This window comes from Neofelis nebulosa, chromosome 1 (genome assembly GCF_028018385.1).
Source record: "Neofelis nebulosa isolate mNeoNeb1 chromosome 1, mNeoNeb1.pri, whole genome shotgun sequence".
NCBI lineage: Eukaryota > Metazoa > Chordata > Mammalia > Carnivora > Felidae > Neofelis > Neofelis nebulosa.
In genome coordinates this window covers 192,497,361-192,518,484 of record NC_080782.1, presented here as the reverse complement: position 1 = coordinate 192,518,484, position 21,124 = coordinate 192,497,361, and the positions used below count along the sequence as shown (strand labels likewise).

Genomic DNA, 21,124 nt, shown 5'->3' with positions numbered 1-21,124 from the left:
ATGTTTAAAACCAATGTCAGCAATATTTCTTGAATTAATGAATTAAGAAATTTTTATTGAGCATTATTATTAGGTAGTAGGCATTACATAGTGCATGAACCTTATCCCATTCAATTTTCACAAATATACTGCCTGGTTTACTCGATGAGGTTAGTGCAGACACAGAGTCGTTTGGGCTTGAACAATGTCGTGCAGATATTTGAATTAAGGTATATTAGATTCTTTGTTCCATGCTCTTTTCTACAGAAGAACATTTCATGTGGCTACTCCATGAATTTGGATACATATGTGTGCATACATAACAAAGACCCTTATGCATATTTTCAAATTCTAAAACTATGAGTAAATAATTACATATGGTATATTTTATGATTTTGTCTAATATAAACTACTAGTTTATGAGCTTTTTAAATTTAAAAACTACAATTTCAGTACTTTCTATGGAAAAATTATAAAAACACTACATAATTAAATAAAATAGGCAAAGCATATCACTCATGTCAAGTTTATTAAACTTAATGAGATAATAGTCAAAAAGGTGGGTCTTGCAAAGAATCCTGCACGTTAGAAATGGCACTATTAAACCTGGAACAGCACGGCAAACCAAAATTGAGAGCCTCCTGGGAAACAGGATCCTAATTACTACTAGGACACTGCAGGAGGATGTATACTAAGACAGAAATATTCTGTGGCTGTCCCTATTTCTGCATCCAAATGAAAGATTATTAATCAGTGTTTTAGGCCAATTACCATTGTCACAATCTACGGGATCTACTGGCTGTCCTAAAAATCTGTTCAAATTAACAATCAAAGGTTTTAATGAGGGAACTATGTATATTAATGTAGTAATATTTACAGGGCAAGTTTTCAAAATTTTAAATAATTGAATAAAGATAGAACATATAAATTAAGGATGTCCCTAAGTGCTGCCTATAATTCTTATCAAATGTAAGTTTATTTTCATTTGCTCTATTTAAAATGAAAACGGAAAATCATTAGTCACTTTCTTCAAATGGTGTTCATATAACACACTGTTTAAAGGCCATATTTCCTAGTTACTTATGCATACTAATTCATAAGTTGCTTTATAGTAACAGCAAAGTAACTGCCAAAACATAACACACAATGCTTAAAACACTGTACTAGTTTTCAAAAGAATAAAGAATCTGAAAACTTAAATATGGGAGAAAGGCTTATTTGACTATCTTACTTATAATATGCAAGTCCTTTTCCAGATCAAATAGTGAGATTCCACAGGCATGTAAACATTTTCTGGCCAGTTTAAGTTGTAATTCTTGTTGTAGCACAGGTTCAGTGCTTGTGGCAAAAATTCTGACAACAAAGCCATCCTAAAAGAAAGAAAACACTCAGAGTATTATGTTGCATAAACTGGTCTTCCAAGGCTTTATACTAATTAATAACAAATAATTTATGAGAAAGGGATTCCATTTACACCAGCTATTCATGATTCAGAGTACTTACATCTCTTGAAGCAGCGATCTGATTAATATATTCTCCATCAGTGAATAAAATATTTTGACCTTCAGTATGGCAATCTGTACAAGAAGAGGAAAAAGTAATTATATTACAATATAAATAAATAGCTCACAAAATGACTTTACTCCTCTGTTGAAGTCAGAATGAGAGTTCTCCAGGCAATAAGGATAAACTTAAACTTAAAGGGATACTGTGCTTTTTTAATAAAGAATTACAAATTAGCAGAAACTAAGTAATTCAACTATTATTACATTTTGTGCTTACATTTATAAATCTTCCATAATCAAGGACCTGAAAGCCCACCTAATTTCAAAATGAATTAGTATTAGATGTAGTCTGATAATAAACATGCACCATGATGAACAAACTATAATGTTGGTTATAATCATTTCAATACATGCAATGTAGGCAACACTCTACCTTCAGACATACATCACAGTCATTAGTGTCACAGAAAAATACAGATAGACCTAAAGCTTCTGCATTTGAGGTCTATGGCATCCAGCTACAGATATCCCTTGCTTTATCAAACAGAACTGGTTATACCATTTCCACTTAGAAGTTTAATGGTTATTCCCAGCATTTTCAGCATTTAGCATGCTATGTATACATTTGTGTGTGTGTGTGTGTGTGTGTGTGTGTGTGTGTGTGTGTGCGCGCGCGCGCGCACGCGCGCGCGTGTGTTTAAAGTAAGCTCAATGCCCAACTGGAGCTTGAACTCACGTCACGACCCCAAGATCAGGAGTCACATGTTGTACTGACTGAGCCAGCCAGGCGCCCACAGCATGCTACACATTTTAAATGTTCATCTGCTTTGTACAACAAACACACTTAGGTTTATGTATTTCTTTTGTCTGAAAGCACTCATATATTTTGGCTGGAATTATTGTGTTTTATCAATACGATATGTATCTCTGTGGAACAGTGCACTATCTACTTTGATCAAAATAATGCACAAATGCCATTGTAACAAGGGATACCAGTATTACAGAAGGACCACTGGAACATGTGTTAGTGATTGCTACTGAACAACATGAAACTACAAGCAAAATCAACATCTAAATATAAACTGTATCCTTTTGGAAAAACAAATGTTCAGCAAGCAAGTATAAAAGCACACACACTTCTCAAAATAACTGCAGAGAACTAGGATGAATCTCTCCATTAATTACAATACCAAAATAATATTTCATTTCTATTTGCACCTGAATCAACAAAACGTAAAATTCTGGTTTTGGAATGCAGTAATGGAGCCCACCCAAATAAGCTGGATTACTCCATATCTTTGCCCAGGAGCTTCATACTAGCATACTTCCTTATTATAAATATGCAAAACACAGGCAGACCCTTACCAAATAGAGAATTCAGTGATCACAAACTGGAAATAGAAACTGGGAGACAAGGCCCACTGGTAGCCCAAGAGACTTGGTAATCAAAGAGAGGAGAAATCGAAAGAAAGAGTTCCTAGTCCACTGTACAGAATACAAAGAGGCGCAAGAAAGATGCTTCCCAAGCTCTAAGCAGTAAGATTTTAAACTAAAAAGCAAAGAAGAAAAACTCATTATAATTTCAGATAAATGCAGGGGTGAGGAGTGAAGTGGCGCAAGAAGAGTAGCAAAAATTCTCATGATCTGAGGCAATCTGTCACCAGACATGGGAGAGTAAATGACATAGGATACAATATAAAAGATATGTCAACATATAAAGGCTAAAATGATTATTAACAGAAAAAAGTATGTTCTAAGTTCATCAATGCTAGGTTGAAAATAACTTATTTACAAGCTAAACTATAAGACAAGTTGAAACATGAAGCTCAAGGAATTACCAGATTTATGTCAATTTTAAATATGGTATTCATTACCATCTATAAACCTGACAATTTACTTGTGCTTCTTGATGTGAAAACTATAGAGTTGCCCCTAGTTAGGGGGAAAACGGAAAAAAAAAAAAAAAAAAAAAAAGAGTGCTATTGAAGAAATTGCAGACCAGGTCAAAGAAATGGAAAAATGATGATGGGTATCTTCCGGGTATCTTCGGGCTTGAGCGCAAGTCTTCCTGCTGCATGATTTCAAAAAGATTTTCTCTTTATCCTTTCTTTATCCAGCATGTAATGTTATAAGACAGCATCTTCAGGAAAATATCAAGCAACATCTGCCAGTTGGGAAGACATACAACACGGGACTGTCCTCCCAAAGTTTGGTTCATTCTTCACCTTGAATATGGCATGTATTCATGAAACAAAGAAAGCCACACTTGTACTGTTAAAAGTTGTATTTCATATGTTAAATGATGTAGAGGGATTTAAACTGAACAAAAACATTAACAAGTCAATTCTTATCATATTTTCATCATAAATAAAACAGCTATACATAAGCCATTTTCAAATAATCTTCTCAGTCACAATCTCTGTTAATTGATCAGGGTTTCTCAGAAGCAAATCTTTTATATTAGTATCTACCTGTTGGTGTGTGCATGGTGGGGGTGAGTGTTTAAAATTTTTCTTCCAAGACATTATCCTGAAATGACACACACAGAGAGCAACAGGGATGCTCATTACAGTATAACTTATATGGTAAAAAACTAGGAGGCACTTCCATTTGAATGTATTTTGTAACATTAAAATGATATTGGAACTATATGCAGAATATTAAGTGAAAGGGATAGGTCCAAAAAAAGGATTAGGTAGCATATGATCTCTTCTTTTTTTTTTTTTTTTTTTTTTCCACAACAATGTCCATCTAAACACAGGAAAAAGATAGGATATTTACCAATATGCTGATAGTGTTTATACATGAGAAGTAGGGTTACAATTAGTTTTTATTTTTTCCTTATATATACTTATACAATAAATATTATTATTTTTAATATATGTATATATAAGGGGGTACATGTAATCATTTTAAAATTATTATCATCATCATCATCACCAGAGGCATGGCCCAGGACTTGCAGTGATTTAAAAAAACCTGTAGATATATCTGTAAACAGTGATTTATAAAATAGCTCTAATAAGTTATATTTTCCAAAGTACTTTATTTGTTGAAACACACATGAAATGTGGCATTTACCTTAACATGGTGTCATGTACACTAATTTGGATATATATATATATATATATATATACATATATATATATGTGTGTGTGTGTGTGTGTATATGTGTGTGTGTGTGTGTATATATATATATATATATATGTATATATATATATGCATAGCAACATCTGAATAAATGTTTGATGAAGTTGAAGGAACCTTTAAAAAATTAACAAGCAGCTTGGGAGCAATTATCCTTCCCAATGTATTCTTCAGAAGTAGTTCTCGATCATTTTCAGATGGTCAAGTGCCTAAAAGTAGTATTGCTGCTCTTCATGAAATTACTGATAGACACATTAAACATTTAAGATTTTAATATAAACAAACTTCCTCACTATGCATTAAAGGCATATGCAAATTCAAAGATTTTAAAATGGGTATCATGCATTTGCCCAGTGTTCTACAAAATTTAAGATCCACTGCCCCAGAATTTAGAAAGTACAGTGATTTAAGAGACAAATGCATATGTGCAACTTCAAAATTAAAGCAAAATGAAATGTGTCCAATGTGCCTTACCAGAGTATTACTAAAAAGTATAAATGATGGAATTAAAAAAAATTCCTGATCCATTCTAAAATCTGTCTCTGAAAACCCTTTCATATGAAGAGGAAAACCCAAAGTGTACTGCTATTAAAGTAAAAATAAAAATTAACAGAGAGTTCTTCATACCAAGTTTTATAAGAGCCAGAGTCATGGTTTTATTAGGAGCAACAAAGAAACCTCACCCCCTTATTCAGCAGCTGAATTAGTCTTGGTGGTGAGGGTGAAGGACCAGGCTGCAGATGGGCAGTGATTTGAAAACAAACACTAAAATGATTTATGCTATATTTCTGATGTCTGTTTTCCTCACATGCATTAACTTTATACACACTATAACATTTTTGTATGTCAAGATTTTTCTCAACCTATTTATAAGCAAGTACTATCCCTTGCTAATCATTGTTTATAGGTCCAAAGGCCCAACATGCACATCTCTTAAAATTTACCTGTAAAGAAAACAAATGACTAGTTGAATAACATACCTGGTAATATCACAGTACCATCCTGTTCCAGTGTTTCAGGGCTTATTCTTATGGCTGTCATGCTGTGGTTATTCACATCTCTATACAATAAATAACCCTGTAAACAACAAAATATTTTGCTGTGTTATGTGTACAAATATCTTTTCATTAGCTGTTTAGCAGAAACAATAGTCATACAGGTCTGTATAGTTTTCTGAGGTATGATAATATGTCAAATTTCGTGTCTACAACAGATTAAATATTAAAAATACAAGTCTCTGAGGTGTGCTTTAATAAGAGGAGGAATTGTATACCACTGAGTATCAATTTAACCTATTACATTCTCAGATACATATATGAGATACACCACACAGGCCAGTACAGACATCTTGCTCAAAATTATTTTATCATTTGCCAAGTAAATAATAGAAATGACTACTGTTACTTTAAGAAATATTTTAAGGAAATATAGCTGAAATATTTAGGTTAATATTAAGAAATGAATAGAGTAGTGGTTTGAGATGGAATGATATGTCACTGGACATACTTCCATGTCCTTATTCCTTATAACATACTATAGTGGCAAATAACAATTTGATGTTTTGAACCATGTTAAGTTTTAAAAGACAATCGCTGAGAAATTAATTTGACATTTAAAATTTAATTTCAAAATCTCCCCAATAGTTGATCTAGCACAATTATTTTTCATATAACAATTTATTTAATTTTCAAAATCCTTTCAAATATATCTTATAATCTGATGATGACAACAAGTGCTGAGCTGAGCAAGACAGGTATGCGGGGACATATTTATTCGACATCCTTCCACAAGGGAGCTTGTATTTTACCTCTCAGGAAGGGAGAGTATGGAAATAAACACTTCTGGCCCTTTTCCATCCTTCATTCGCTTCTCTTCATGGGAGGTGAAGAGTGTAGTAGTGTGTCTGATTGCTGACACCCATTTGGCCACATTAGTCAGGTGATGAGATCACAGCATTAAGAAAGCAACATGGGCCTACCACTTTTCTCTTTGGGGATACTTTGCATGATCCTCCATACAGGTAACTATCCCCTGGGCAGACCACGCACTGTTTCCTGGAAGGTACTGATCTAGGCTTAAAGTGGAGGGTCTTGTGGCAAGAAACTCTAATTTGGACTCACGTCATGGACACATTCCCAATTCATATTTACTAATGGTAATGGTGGTCTCCATTCTTATCTAGAGATTCACAAAATTTGGCTAAATAACAGGGGATCAAATAAGTTAACTGAGTTTTCCAAAGTCACACAGCTAGTAAAGATCACGGTCAGAACTAAAAGTAAACCTCTCATGAATTCTAAGCCAATGTTCTCTATACTACACTGTATCATTGTTACTAGCCATATTAGTAAAAATATACCATATCTATTTAAACAGAAGTCACATTATTTATTGATCGAACAAGTACAAGCCACATGCTCTATAAGAAAGAAAAGTGTGGTTTATTGTGGATATTCTCCTACCTGAGCATACCCTAACCAAGACTTTTTTTCTTTTCTGTTTCTGATGCGAGATGTAGAATTATATATATGGCCCTGCAAAGTAACAAAAAAGCCCATCAACAGTTGCATAATTAATAATCAATGAAAAATAACATAAACGGATGACATTTTATACTTGCGTTTCCATTATGATTACATCAAAATTAAATAGTACTGTAAAAATGAAGCTGAAAACAAAACACAATTAGGGATAACTTCTGCTAGAATTAAGAACTGTAAGGAATCACATTACCCTAACTGTTCCACTGTATCCAGAGCCTATTTTGTATAATCCATCCTTGCATAACAGATAAAGAAAAAATCCATCATTCTGAAGTAGACACTGATCATCTTCATCAACGGATATTTCCTTTAATGGCCACTTGTGCATTAAAGCTGCTTTCTTAATGCCATTGCTAAACCAGTCCTGAATTTGAATTTTTCCCACCAACACTGCCTGTACACTTCTCTGTAGTGAATTTAGTATCATTGGCACCTATTTAAAAGACAAGAAACAAATAAAAAAGCATGTTTAAATGTCCCAAACACAGACAAAATAAAGATACTTCAGTAATATGTCATCATTTATGAGAAAATAAATTGCTCAGAATTATCATTCTGATAATTTGGCACATCAGTAAAAAGTACTAACTAGAAGTTTATTGTAAGAAGCAAATTTCAAGCAGCCCAAAATAAAAATGTCAAATCCAAAGATTATTAACTGACAGTTTGGCTCTAAACACTGAAATATTGCATCTTTCTCCAAAACACTCAATAACCAGTACTGCCTATGATTTCAAGTTTTGTGGACGGAAACATACTAGATTAGTAAAAAGTATGAATACTGGATATAAATAAAATTATACCATATTAGAATACACATAAGCCAAAATATCTTTTATATGTTATGCATAATTACTAATATGCTTCATGATACGAAGCACAAATTTAAGCATAAGAGAATGGTGTGGCTTCTACAGATGAAACAAAATTTCCAATGTTTCTCTTCCACTTTGCTTCTCCATTATGACTAATACCCATCAACATCAACAATATTCCATAATATGAAAACTCATTTGTTAATTGTGTATTCATTCAGCACTCATTTATCCAATATTCATCAAAGACCTGCTATAAATACCTGTCACATTAAATGAGTCCTCAACAGTCACCAGCATGGGACCAGCACTCTGCCAGCAGAGGAAATTCTGTTCCTCACCTTTTGTCCTTCTTTTACCACATCCAACAATACAGCCAAGCCGCACTGTCCAATATAGCAGCCATTAGCCACATGTGACTGACTACTGAGCTCCTGAAATGTGGTTAGTGCTTTATATACAAAATACCCACTGGATTTTGAAGACTTAGCATAAAAACAAGAGTACAGAATCTTAATATTATATTGATTACATGTTGAAATTATTTTTTAGATATACTGAGTTGAGTGAAATACATCATTCATACATACACATTTAACCACACCTATTTCTTTTTACCTTTTTAATGTGGCTAATAAAAAGATTTTAATTACATACATAGACTACATTATACTTCCATTGGACAGCACTTTGTAGAGGGTAGAGCTTTCATAGGAATAAGTGACCCGCTGTTCATAGATACAGTCTCCTCTTCTTCCAGTTCTAAGGCCTCTGACTCAGCCAAGATATGTAATTTATACTATATATACTTATATATATATAATAGGTTTATGTATATAATATATACATAGTTGAATACTACAAATTCTTTTGCTAGAAGTAGCTATATTAAACTTATGGCTATTTTATCTAGAATTGATATCCATATTACTATATAATATGCCAAAGCTTCCACTGTTAATATTTTTGTTTGTTTCAGATACTTTCTGTTGGTGTCTATTATGAACAATGATGCTCCCCTCCCTCTCCAAATCCTCAAAATTGAGCTATATATAATAATTTCTGGTTAAATTAGTATTCAAAGGTCACTTATTATGATTGTGTAATCATGGCTCATGAGCCAAAGTGTATATTACATTTCCTTCCTTGTGTAATTTTTTTTTCATTAAGTCAACAATGGCCCTATTTTTGCATTTGCTAAGTTTTCTCTACACATTCCCTTAAGGGTTCCCCATACACCTTTCAAGAAAGTCAAACATCATTTCTACTTCTTCCGCTTGGCAACACCCCTCATAAAACCTTGTTCTGGTCTAAACTAAAGAAGAGGCAGGCGTGGAAGTTAAAATTGTTCAATATCATGCATGTTCAAAAGCCATCTTCATCGTCCCTCAAACATGACTGCTAGTTGAACTAGGTATGGTGAACATCATTTTCTCTGAGAACTTTGAAGGCACTGTTATTTTCTATGCCAGTGCTGCTTTGAACCAGTCTAATGCCATTCTGTTTGATATTTGTTCATAATCTGTCTTTGCTCTCTGGAAACTTTATAGTCTGTTAATTAACAGTGTTCTGATTTACAAAGTTGTATCCTAGTTTGATTCTTTTTTCATAATGAATGTTGGGCACTCAGTGTGTGTTCTGTCAATCTGAAGACGTATATCTTTGAGGCACATGAATTTTCCTTGTAAGATTTCTTGAGTAATTTATTTCCTCTTCTCTGTTTGAATACCTGTGAGGGATTGTATTTCCTGGTTAGATCCAATTTTATTTTATGTCACCTATTTTCTTTCTCTTTTTTCTATTTTCTGGAGACTGCTTCAACCTGATCTTCTAACCCTTCTACTGATTTTATTGCTGTTATCTTAACTTATAAAAATTTTTCTTGTTCTATGAGCTTAAAAAACAGAATACTGATGTTTAATGTAAACAATATTCTCTTATCCTTCATCAAAATATTAATTACAGTCTTCTTAGAGTTTCTTCTGTCTCTATATTCTTTTTATTCAAAGTTTCTTTTATTATCATTATCATTATCGATTTAGGGAATCTCTGTTTTTCATGTTAGCCTAGTGATACTTGGTTGTATGCTTTTTTTGTTGTATTTTATTTTTTTGTTATTTTTTTTAATATTTTAAGCTTTTATTTCAATTTTAGTTAGCTAACATACAGTGTAATATTAGTTTTAGGAGTAGAATTTAGTGAATGATCACTTGCATATAACACCCAGTCCTCATCACAAGTGCCCTCCTTAATACCAATCACCCATTTAGCCCATCTCCCACCCACCTCCCTCCATCAACCCTCAGTTTGTTCTCTACAGTTAAGAGTTTATTTTATGGTTTGCCTCCCTCTCTCTCTTTTTTCTTTCCTATGTTCATCTTTCCCTATGTTCATCTGTTTTGTTTCTGAAAATTCCACAGGTGAGTGAAATCATATGGTATTTGTCTTTCTGACTTTTTTCACTTAGCATAATACACTCTAGCTCCATCCATGTCATTGCAAATAGCAAGCTTTCATTCTTTTTCTTTTTTTAAGTTTTTATTTATTTATTTTGTGAGAGACAGAGACAGCATGAGCTGGGGAGGGGCAGAAAGAGAGGGAGAAAGAATGCCAAGCAGGCTTCACACCATCAGCACAGAGCCCAGTGTAGGGCTCAAACTCAAGAAACTATGAGATCATGACTTGAGTTGAAAACTGAAAGTCGGCGCTCAACTGATTGAGCCACCCAGGTGCCCCAATATTTTATTCTTCTTGATGGCTAATATTCCATTGTACATATATACCGTATCTTCTTTATCCATTCATCAATTGATGGACATTTGGGCTCTTTCCATAATTAGGTTATTGTAGATAACACTACTATAAACATTGGGGTGCATGTGCCCCTCTGAATCAGTATTTTTGTATCCTTTGGATAAATACCCAGCAGTGCATTTGCTAGATTGCAGGGTATTTCTATTTTTAACTTTTTGAGGAACCTCCATACTGTCTTCCATAGTGGCTGCACCAGTTTGCATCCCTACCAACAGTTCAAGAGGGTTCCCCTTTCTCCACATCCTCACCAAAACCTGTTGTTTCCTCTGTGGTTAATTTTAGCCATTCTGACAGGTGTCAGGTGGTAACTCACTGTAGTTTTGATTTGTATTTCCCTAACGATGAATGATATTGAGCATCTTTTCACGTCTCTGTTAGCCAATTGTATGTCTTCTTTGGAAAAATGTCTATTCATGTTTTTTGCCCATTTCTGAACTGGATTATGTGTTTTTTGGGTGCAAATTCATTCTATGAAGTCAGCATTGCCTCGATTCCAAAGCCATACAAAGACCCCACTAAAAAGGAGAATTACAAGCCAATATCCCTGATGAACATGGATACAAAAATTCTCAACAAGATACTAGCAAATCAAATCCAACAAGCTAAAAGTTTAAGTTTGACAAAATACAGCATCCATTCCTGATAAAAACAAAGTAGGGATAGAAGGAACATACCTCAACATCATAAAGGCCATATATGAAAGACCCACAGCTACTATCACCCTCAAAGGGGGAAAACTGAAAGCTTTTCCTCTAAGGTCAGGAATAAGACAGGGATGCCCACTCTCACCATTGTTATATAACATTGTACTAGAAGTCCTAGCTTTAGCAATCAGACAACAAAAAGAAACAAAAGTCATCCAAATCGGCAAGGAAGAAGTCAAACTTTCACTATTCGCAGATGACATGATACTCTATGTAGAAAATCTGGAAGACTCCACCAAAAAATTGCTAGACAGATATATGAATTCAGCAAAGTCACAGAATACAAAATCAATGTACAGAAACCTGTTGCATTTCTATATACCAATAATGAAGCAGCAGAAAGAAAAATCAAGGAAATCGATCTCATTTATAATTGCACCAAAAACCGTAAGATACCTAGGAATAACCTAACCAAAGAGGTAAAAGATCTGTATTCTGAAAACTACAAAACACTTATGAAAGAAATTGAAGATGACACATAGAAATGGAAAAACATTCCATGCTTATGGATTAGAACAGCAAATATTGTTAAAATGTCTATATTACCCAAGGCAATCTACACATTTACTGTAATCCCTATTAAAATACTACCAGCATTCTTCATGGAGCTTGAACAAATAATCCTAAAATTTATATGGAACCACAAAAGTCTCCAAATAGCCAAAGCAATCTTGAAAAAGGAAAGTAAAGCTGGAGGCATCACAATTCTGGACTTCAAGCTATATTACACAGCTGTAGTCATCAAGACAGTATGGTATAGCACAAAAACAGACACAGAACAGAATAGAAAACCCAGAAATGGACCCACAGCTATATGGTCAAGTAATATTCAACAAAGCAGGAAAGAATATCCAATGGAATAAAGACAATCTCTTCAACAAGTGGTGTTGGGAAAACTGGACAGCAACATGCAGAAGAATGAAACTGGACTACTTTCTTACACCATACACAAAAATAAGTTAAAAATGGATGAAAGACCTAAATGTGAGACAGAAGGCCATCAAACTCCTAGAGAAAAACACAGACAGCAATCTCTTTGACCTCAACCATAGCAATTTCCTACTAGACACATCTCCATCAAGGGAAACAAAAGCAAACATGAACTATTGGGACTTCATCAAGATAAAAAGCTTCTGCACAGCAAAGGAAACAATCAGCAAAACTAAAAGGCAACCTCCAGAATGGGAGAAGATATCTGCAAATGACATATTGGATAAGGGGTTAATATCTAAAATCTATAAAGAACTTACCAAACTCAACATCCAAAAACCAAATAATCTGGTTGTACACTTATTTTTAAGAGTAAACTACTAAAAATCTGGTAGGAAGCTCAGTGTGAATGGACAGGGTATTGGAGGACCCCTCAAATATCTGCATCTGTGGGTCTTTTCTCATTCCTTCTCCAAAGAAGAATCTGCCAGTCTTTTTCCTAGAAGCTGTAAGTTGCCTCATGGCCAGTGTTCTGGAAACTCAGTGAGGATAAGGAAATTTCATCATTAATACAAACACTTTCACTTAATCTCCATTTTCAGCCTAGTTCCTAATTCCACTTGCAACTGTGTCTGCTATCCCCTGGCTTCTCCGACTCAATTTCTTTAGACAGTAAACATATCTCTTTGGTGTATGACAGAAGGACAGTTGCTTGGCTGGGAAGGGCAAAGCAAGGGCCCTGGGTTTCTCTACCTTTCATAATACAGATTTCCAATCAATTTTTAGCTCTTGCCCTGACCACCACTTTCCAAGTACCTATTACATCCAACTCCAAATCTTATCTGGAGTTTTAAATGAAAATCAACTTACTTTCTATGGGCATTTGCCTCTTAAGGAACTTAAATTCAAGCTTTCTCCAACTTCTCTCTACCAAAAATGTGTCCCATTCTTAAAAGTTTATATTAAAAAAATTTCCTTTATTATAACCTAAGTTGAAACTAGGGAAGGAGCAAAAACTTAACATGTTTCTTCAACATAACTCTATTTCTTTCATGCTTTCTAAAATGGTACTAAAGTTTTAAGATAACCCAGTGCTATAATAAAAAGTCTCAGATACACTGTTTTTTTCTCTGTTTGATTTTCTCTCACCAACACTGTGGCAAGGCCTAGGGAATTTATTCTGATAAACTAGACTTCCTTAATCTGAGGATTCCATGTCATTTACCAATTTTGGAAAATTTTGCCCATTATTTCAACTACTGCCTCTCCATAATGCATTATTGCCCTTGTGGAACTCAAATTGTATTGATACATTATGTTTTGTCATTCTCTATTCATGTTTCCTATTGTGTCTTCCATATTTTCTCTGTCTCTCTGTGTTGCATTCTGAATAATTTTTTTCCCTTTTTATATCCAATGGTTAACTCAGCCTTTAAATTTCAGATTGTAGTTATTTGGTTTTTTTATTTCCGGGAGTTGAATTTGGTTCATTTTCTGATATGATTACTTTTTACATTTACATTCTTATTCCTTAATTGTACTTGTGATACCTTCTTTTATTAATTTAAACATTATACATACACACACACATGTTTTATGTTCTATATCAAATAATTTCAATATATATAGACTAGGCAGGACTGATTCTGCCATATTTGTTTCTACTAACTCTCAATAACGGTGCCTTTTTTTTCTATGTTGTTTTTGTTTGTAAGCTCAGATGTGCCTTTAAAGCCTCGAGTTCATTCCTCCAAAAAAAGATTTTAAGTCTCCTTCAATATGGTAGGTTCATGGTACTATCATCCCTACCCTACTTTAAAATCTCAGCTTAGTATCTTTGGAAAAAGACAGCTAATATGCATTTGAATCCCAAAACAATTTGAGATGTTAGAGTTCTACATTCTCCGGGAAGAGTTTTCTACCTCCACCCATAGCCTGGCCAAGAGAATTTTGTGAACTGAAGTTAGTAGGTGGAATGAGGCCAAGTCATGAAGAACACCGTATAAGATAGGGGTGCCTGGGTGGCTCAGTGGGTGAAACGTCCAACTCTGGCTCAGGTCATGATCTCATGGCTTGTGGGTTCAATCTCCGCATCAGGCTCTGAGCTGACAGCTCAGAGCCTGCAGCCTGCTTCAGATTCCGTATTTCCCTCTCTCTGCCCTACCTGGCTTGTTCTGTCGTTCTGTCTCTCTCTCTCTCTCTCTCTCTCTCTCTCTCAAAAATAAATAAACTTAAAAAAAGATAATGTTAAGATAATAGGCTTTAACATGGTGTTTGGGCTGGTGATGGGAATGTAGTGACAGGGCAGGTCCAGGGAACCTCAGCTATTGATTCAGGGGATCTAGTAATTGTGCACAGCCTAGTGCTTAAGCATATTGCAATCAGACAGATAAACATGTAATTCCTGTCTCTGTTAGCTGAAAGCTCTCTATACTAGAACTATACTAAACTTCTTTCAGACTTCAGTATTCTACTCTTAATCTTAATCTCCATGCATTAGCATGTGGATACCAAGAAAATTTCTCCCTCCACATCCCCAGCTTACGGTAACACTTCCTCCCTTTGGACTGGCTACTTTCAACTCATCATTTAGATCTCACCTCATATCCTCTGAAAGGAGTCTACACAAGAAAAAATCACACAGTGTCTAATAAGCTCATGTTTTTATGGTCACTATATTTTTAAAATTTGGTATATGATATGTAAATGTGTTATTTCATTAAAATTAAGCATTATTTGTGTATTTTAAGCATGTGTTTAAATTAAAATTTTGCCAAACCTCAAAGTACCACTGCAGAACACAGTTCTGAAAAACACTGCATTATAGGAAATTCAAAATATTAAGGATCATAAAAAGGGAAAAGAAGGGGCGCCTGGGTGGCGCAGTCGGTTAAGCGTCCGACTTCAGCCAGGTCACGATCTCGCGGTCTGTGAGTTCGAGCCCCACGTCAGGCTCTGGGCTGATGGCTCGGAGCCTGGAGCCTGTTTCTGATTCTGTGTCTCCCTCTCTCTCTGCCCCTCCCCCGTTCATGCTCTGTCTCTCTCTGTCCCAAAAATAAATAAAAAATGTTGAAAAAAAAAAAATTTAAAAAAAAAAAAAAAAGGGAAAAGAAGATTTCAGGCAGGGCAGAAAGAGGAAAATCTAGAATAGAATCTAGAATAGAAATCTAGAATAAGGGGATTGCTCATGTTTGACAAGGAGAGTTCAACATTGCTGAATTAAGTTCAAGAAAATGACCCATATACCCTTTTTGCTATCTTGGTCTGCTAATAACAGGATTGAAGCAGTCCTTCCATCTGTTCTGGATGTTGTCCAAGGGGCCAGTGAAGAGCACATAACAGAGACCTAAAACTGTAACTTCTTACTCAATTTTCTAGAACAATCCAAAGGAATTAAATCAAGTTTGCCCATAAGGAGAATTCTATTTCCCAGTACTAACAATAATAAAGAGTTTCTTCCACAATCAGACATTAAAAGCTTAAAATGTTATATGCAAAGCTGAAGAAGCTCAGAAACAAATCAATCCATAAGAAACTACATTTGATTCTCGAACAGTGCAGGGATTGGGACACTGAGCATACTTGAAAATTCCATACTTAAAAACTAGGGAAAGATGGGAGGTGGGGGAGGGCAGAGAACAGGGAATGCAAAAGAAGAGGTGGCTGGAGTGTTGATACAAAGCCCAGCTTAAAAGTTAAACAGTTTTTTTGCCAAATTTCATTTTATTACCTTTATATACTGTGGATTATTCACATATCAACCTTGGATAGATCAAATCACTATAATGAGTGAGCAAAACCAGAGGATTCCTACTGACAGAAATTAAGGTGAAATTCCAACCTGGCATCTTGTACCTTCTAAGCAGCTATAAATGAAATACCTGTATAGTTTGGCAAGCATGGCTGCCATTGTTGGTGAGGATAGCAGAGATGGCCTGAAGTGTCCTTCCTGTTTCTCCCCAAGAAGCCACCAGACTAAAGAGACAAGCACAGGAAAGTGCTGTCAGAGACTGTCCTGTGCTGTCATTCATTCCAGTACTTCGAACAGTGATTTCCAAAAGGAGCTGGAAGAGAGCCTCTGTGAATAAAATAGAACTCAGTTATATTCATTCAACATACAGAACATTAAATGTGTATTTATTTATAACTTGCCTCATTATAAAAAAAATATTTAAGGCAGCTAGAACACTTACTTTGTATTAGTTCCTTTTTAGTTACCCTTCCCCCCCCCCAAAGTTAGAATATTTATATACAAAGGACCTCAGAGAACACTTAGTTCAACTCTTCACTTTTGTAAATAAATGGATCTATCCCAGGTTGTTTAAAAGAAATTTATCTTGAGGCATTCACACATTCAAGAAATATCCTCTCAAGTAATAGACTATTCACTGTACTTATTTAACCTTTCACACTGGGAAGAATTGGAGCTTCTTAAAATGTTAAGTGTCCAGAAAATTTGTTTGTGTAAAACAACAGAATACATAAAAAATACATGCTATATTTTTTTTAATATAAAATTGTTTTACTGCTAACATAACAGCAGTTCACATTCATAAACAAGTATGTAATTCATTTTATACCCTAGAAAAACCTCCAAGTCAATAGGACAGATATCCTCCTCCTTCAATGGACAATGAAATTGAGACAGGGAGGTAAAGAGATTTTTCCAAAATGATAAAGCCATTTAGTGGCAGAGATGGTAAAGTAACACCTGAACATTTGATGGTCACCAGAAGTTTCCATGCAAAATTCCCTGAACAACTCTGTCCAAGAACTGAACCAACAGACCTGTAGGCATTTCTTCTGCAGAAGGGAAGGGATTCTGAAAATCCTTAAAGAGTGAACACTCAAGACGGAGAAAGAAACAGAATCAGAAAAAGAAAAATTGAGGAAGATGAAGAAAGGGAAAGGGAAAAGAGAGAGCAAAAGAAAGAGAAAAGAGAATTCGTGTACTGCAACTCACCAAAAACTAAAAGCCATCTGTGGTTTATTCGTTAACTCACAGAGAGCTAGCCTTCCTCTGTCCATTCCTCATCTCCCATGTATCTCATCCCTAGTAAGCCCTGTCACTTTCACTTCCGAATTCCTCCACTTGCTCTGTCTCATGACCATCTTCCCAAACTATGCTCTCTATCAGCACCTGTTAATCAGACTACTAAAAAGTGTTCAAAAATTACCTCCCACCTTCACTTTTGTTCTTTTATATCCAAAGAGAATTTTTAAACCAAAAATCTGGTTTTCCATTTAAAATCCATTTGCTCCTTTGTTAATTTGTCCCTACTCCTCTTCCTTCTTTCCATTCTCCCTACTTTTCTTCATGTGCCTGTACATCCTTCAGTCTTTCCTTTCTTTCATTTAGCCTTCCCTTCGTGCTTCCTTCCAACTATCCTTTCCCCTCATCCTTTCATCTACCCTTTCTCCGTCTGTCCATCCTTCCTTCCATCATTATCCTTCTGCCCCTTCATCTTTTAATTACTCAGCAAATATTCACTGAATTCTTCCTGTGCATGAGAAACGATTCTAGGTTGTGGTAGTACTTTGGCAAACAAGACTAAGAATCTATGCCATCAAAAAAAGTTAGATTCAAGTGGAAGAAAACAGAAGTGCTATAAAATTAAGAACATTTTTTTAAGCATGAGGAGATAGTGAGTGACTTTCCATTTCTCCTACAACAATACCCAGGCTCCCTTAACATGATGAATGAAGCTCCACATGATCTAGTCTCTGCCTCCCTCCTCACCTATGGCAAAGCCCTCCCTCCTTTCACTCTCCACATCCTAGCCAATCTTTGTTCAGTCATTCTCCTTTCTGTGTCAGACTTATAGCATGCTGTCCTTTTTGCCTAGAAACTCAGCTAACTCCTTCCTACTCATCCTTCAAATCTCCAATGTCACATCTTCAAGGAGGCCTGTTATAGACTCCTAGAACTTCCTCTCCTTTCCCCCATACTATTTACCCATACCTGCAATCACACAAGCGTCCAACTGTCTGATGCTAAGTCCCATAATAACAGCAACAATGTCTGTACTGATCACCCCTGAACTATATGCTCACAGTACAGCACACAGGAGATACTATTACATTTAAGTGAATACTTAAGAACATACATTCCAACCTTCAATTGAACAGAAAGATAGATATAACAATGATTTTTTTTAACTAGACAATTTCTAAATCAAAATCCATTTGCTAAGAGAAGAAGCCTGGTGTATCATAATCATCAAGCTATCCCAACAGTGAGAGTGATATATATATATATATGTATATATTTTCATGGATAAAATGAAAAACAAAGCATACTAATGTGATTATGCTATTAGATCAAAGGAAAAAACAGCCAGATTTCAATAGAAATTTAGTTTTAAAGAGCCAAATTACATCTTTGAGCTAATTAAGCCATTTCAAGTAAGAAATATAAAGTAATGTTAAATCCCTCAATATAAAAATAAGTCAAAACAGGGAAGAGATAGGAAGCAAACACTGAAAGGATAAAAGAGAAACCAAAGAATTATAGCAGCATTTGAAACTGTTAACAAGAAAATAAAAACAAACAAATTAATCAGGTGAAAGTTTTAATAGAAGATGATTAAGCTGAAGCACACATTATAATTTCAAAAACAGTATCGGGGCGCCTGGGTGGCGCAGTCGGTTAAGCGTCCGACTTCAGCCAGGTCACGATCTCGCGGTCCGTGAGTTCGAGCCCCGCGTCAGGCTCTGGGCTGATGGCCCGGAGCCTGGAGCCTGTTTCCGATTCTGTGTCTCCCTCTCTCTCTGCCCCTCCCCCGTTCATGCTCTGTCTCTCTCTGTCCCAAAAAAAAAAAAAAAAAAAAAAAAAACGTTGAAAAAAAAACAGTATTAAGAACAAGATCTATTTTGAAAAGCATAAAGGAAAGGGAGTATTTATACATAGACTAGATACTAAACAAGGTATATGACAACTAATAAAAGATAACTGAATGGCAGAGGATCTAGGAAAAAGAAATGACTAGCATGCTGTTCAAAGTAATAAATAGGATGTGTAGGTTTTAGTGGATATTTTAAATATTTCAATTATTTGTTAATTGACAAACTAGAGCTAAGAACAGCAAAATATCCTTAAATATAATCAATTAAATAAATAAAAAGCTTTGGTAAGATGCTGTGATGCCAAGTAATGCATCACAATAGTAATACGATCACTTGTGTTACCATAACAGTAATCAACAAGGTGCCTGCTTCTTACCATATGACAGCTTTTATTTAGTAGTAGTGTTTAATAACATGGGGTGGGGGAGGGTATTGTGTTTTTTAAATCCTCAGCTTGTTTTCATGGCAAGCACTCTCCTCCCTGACTAAACAACAAAAAAAAAAAAATCCAACACAAAAACTAATCACCATGTGACACCACCACCCCCCACAGCCAAACAAACAAACAACCACCAAAACAAAACCTGTATGATCTGTAATTAGGTTCTCACATGTGGGTCTAATAAACACCAAATAGCCAAGTAGAAAAAAAAAATCAAACTCTAGTCCAGACCAGCAGTGCGGTCCTCAGATGAGCAGTACTGGCAACATCACCCAGAAATTTACTCTAAATGCAAATTCTTGGGCCCCATGCCAAATCTACTGAATCAGAAACTCTGCGGATAGGGCCCATATGATTCTGATATGAACTAATGCTTGAGATTTAGAAAAATCTAGACTTTCAAGGCCCATGGTTAGCATCAGAAAAAATCAATTAGCCAATTTCAAACTTATGCCTCCATCTCTATTTCTATTCCTCAAGAGCTCCTAACTTCTTTATGTGTTCAACCTGCATCAATAGCAAGAAAGGCATGTGTTCATAAAATTCAAATACACTTTACAAAAAGCAAACATATTTACTTAATGGAAGTTGCTACTAATTCAAAAGCATTATCTATAACAAAAATTAATTTTTATTTATAATGAATACAAAAGAAATGCCCTGTTTGGAAAGTAATTGTGCTGTTTGGGGTTGGTAGCGTTTGTTCACTTTCTTCCCACTTTTTTAACTATCCAGAATAATATATAAAGTTAGAGAAAGTCAATGTTAGCTATTTCGGCCAAAGGTTTAACAAGAACGATTTAAGTTAGTAGTGACTTACAAGGCTTGGATTATTTCTGGGTTCCAAGGATTTATGTTTTGCTTTTTTCCCCATCATCACAATAATCAAGAAATGTCTGTGTGTGAACTAAAACTCTAAAACTGGAACTCCAGTAGAACATAGCAAAATACCTTAAAATTTATACCCTTGCTGTTTCAATACATTAAAAAAAAACAACTGCATTACAGGCTGCTGTACACGCTTCGTAAGAGAAGCTATTTACATTCAAAGACTTCATTCAATGCCCAGGGCTCTCACCTAGGACCTCTGGGGGCTCTGACTGGAGGCCTTCCGGCTGCTGACCCTGAAGCACGTTAAGCAGGGCCTGTAGACTCCTCAGACACAGGGATGGATGAGAAAATCTCGTCTCCTTGATCAATTCAAAAACTTCACAAAGTCCAACCTCAATGATCTGTTTAAGATGAAAAAAAAAAAAAATATATATATATATATTATAACAGGTAAACTAATAACACTTTCCAGGCAGTTTCACCAGTACAGCTTATTGCCACAGCAAATGATTAATGCTGCAATATTTACTAGGCTAAAACAAAACAAAACAAAAAAGCACATAAAAAA

General features: G+C 35.1%; 1 protein-coding gene across 15 annotated transcripts in view; it reads right to left on the bottom strand.

Moving 5' to 3' along the window:
* MYCBP2 (MYC binding protein 2) overlaps nucleotides 1-21,124 on the bottom strand; it is a 285,475-nt gene that overhangs the window by 214,462 nt on the left and 49,889 nt on the right. For all 15 annotated transcript variants that reach the window (XM_058682354.1, XM_058682355.1, XM_058682342.1 and 12 more), the window contains exons 4-10: nucleotides 20,804-20,957; nucleotides 16,319-16,515; nucleotides 7,365-7,607; nucleotides 7,094-7,165; nucleotides 5,612-5,708; nucleotides 1,483-1,556; nucleotides 1,211-1,349 (exon numbers count right to left, since the gene is read on the bottom strand). In XM_058682354.1, the coding sequence (XP_058538337.1) occupies nucleotides 1,211-1,349; nucleotides 1,483-1,556; nucleotides 5,612-5,708; nucleotides 7,094-7,165; nucleotides 7,365-7,607; nucleotides 16,319-16,515; nucleotides 20,804-20,957 (976 nt within the window). The remainder of the gene's footprint in view (nucleotides 1-1,210; nucleotides 1,350-1,482; nucleotides 1,557-5,611; nucleotides 5,709-7,093; nucleotides 7,166-7,364; nucleotides 7,608-16,318; nucleotides 16,516-20,803; nucleotides 20,958-21,124) is intronic.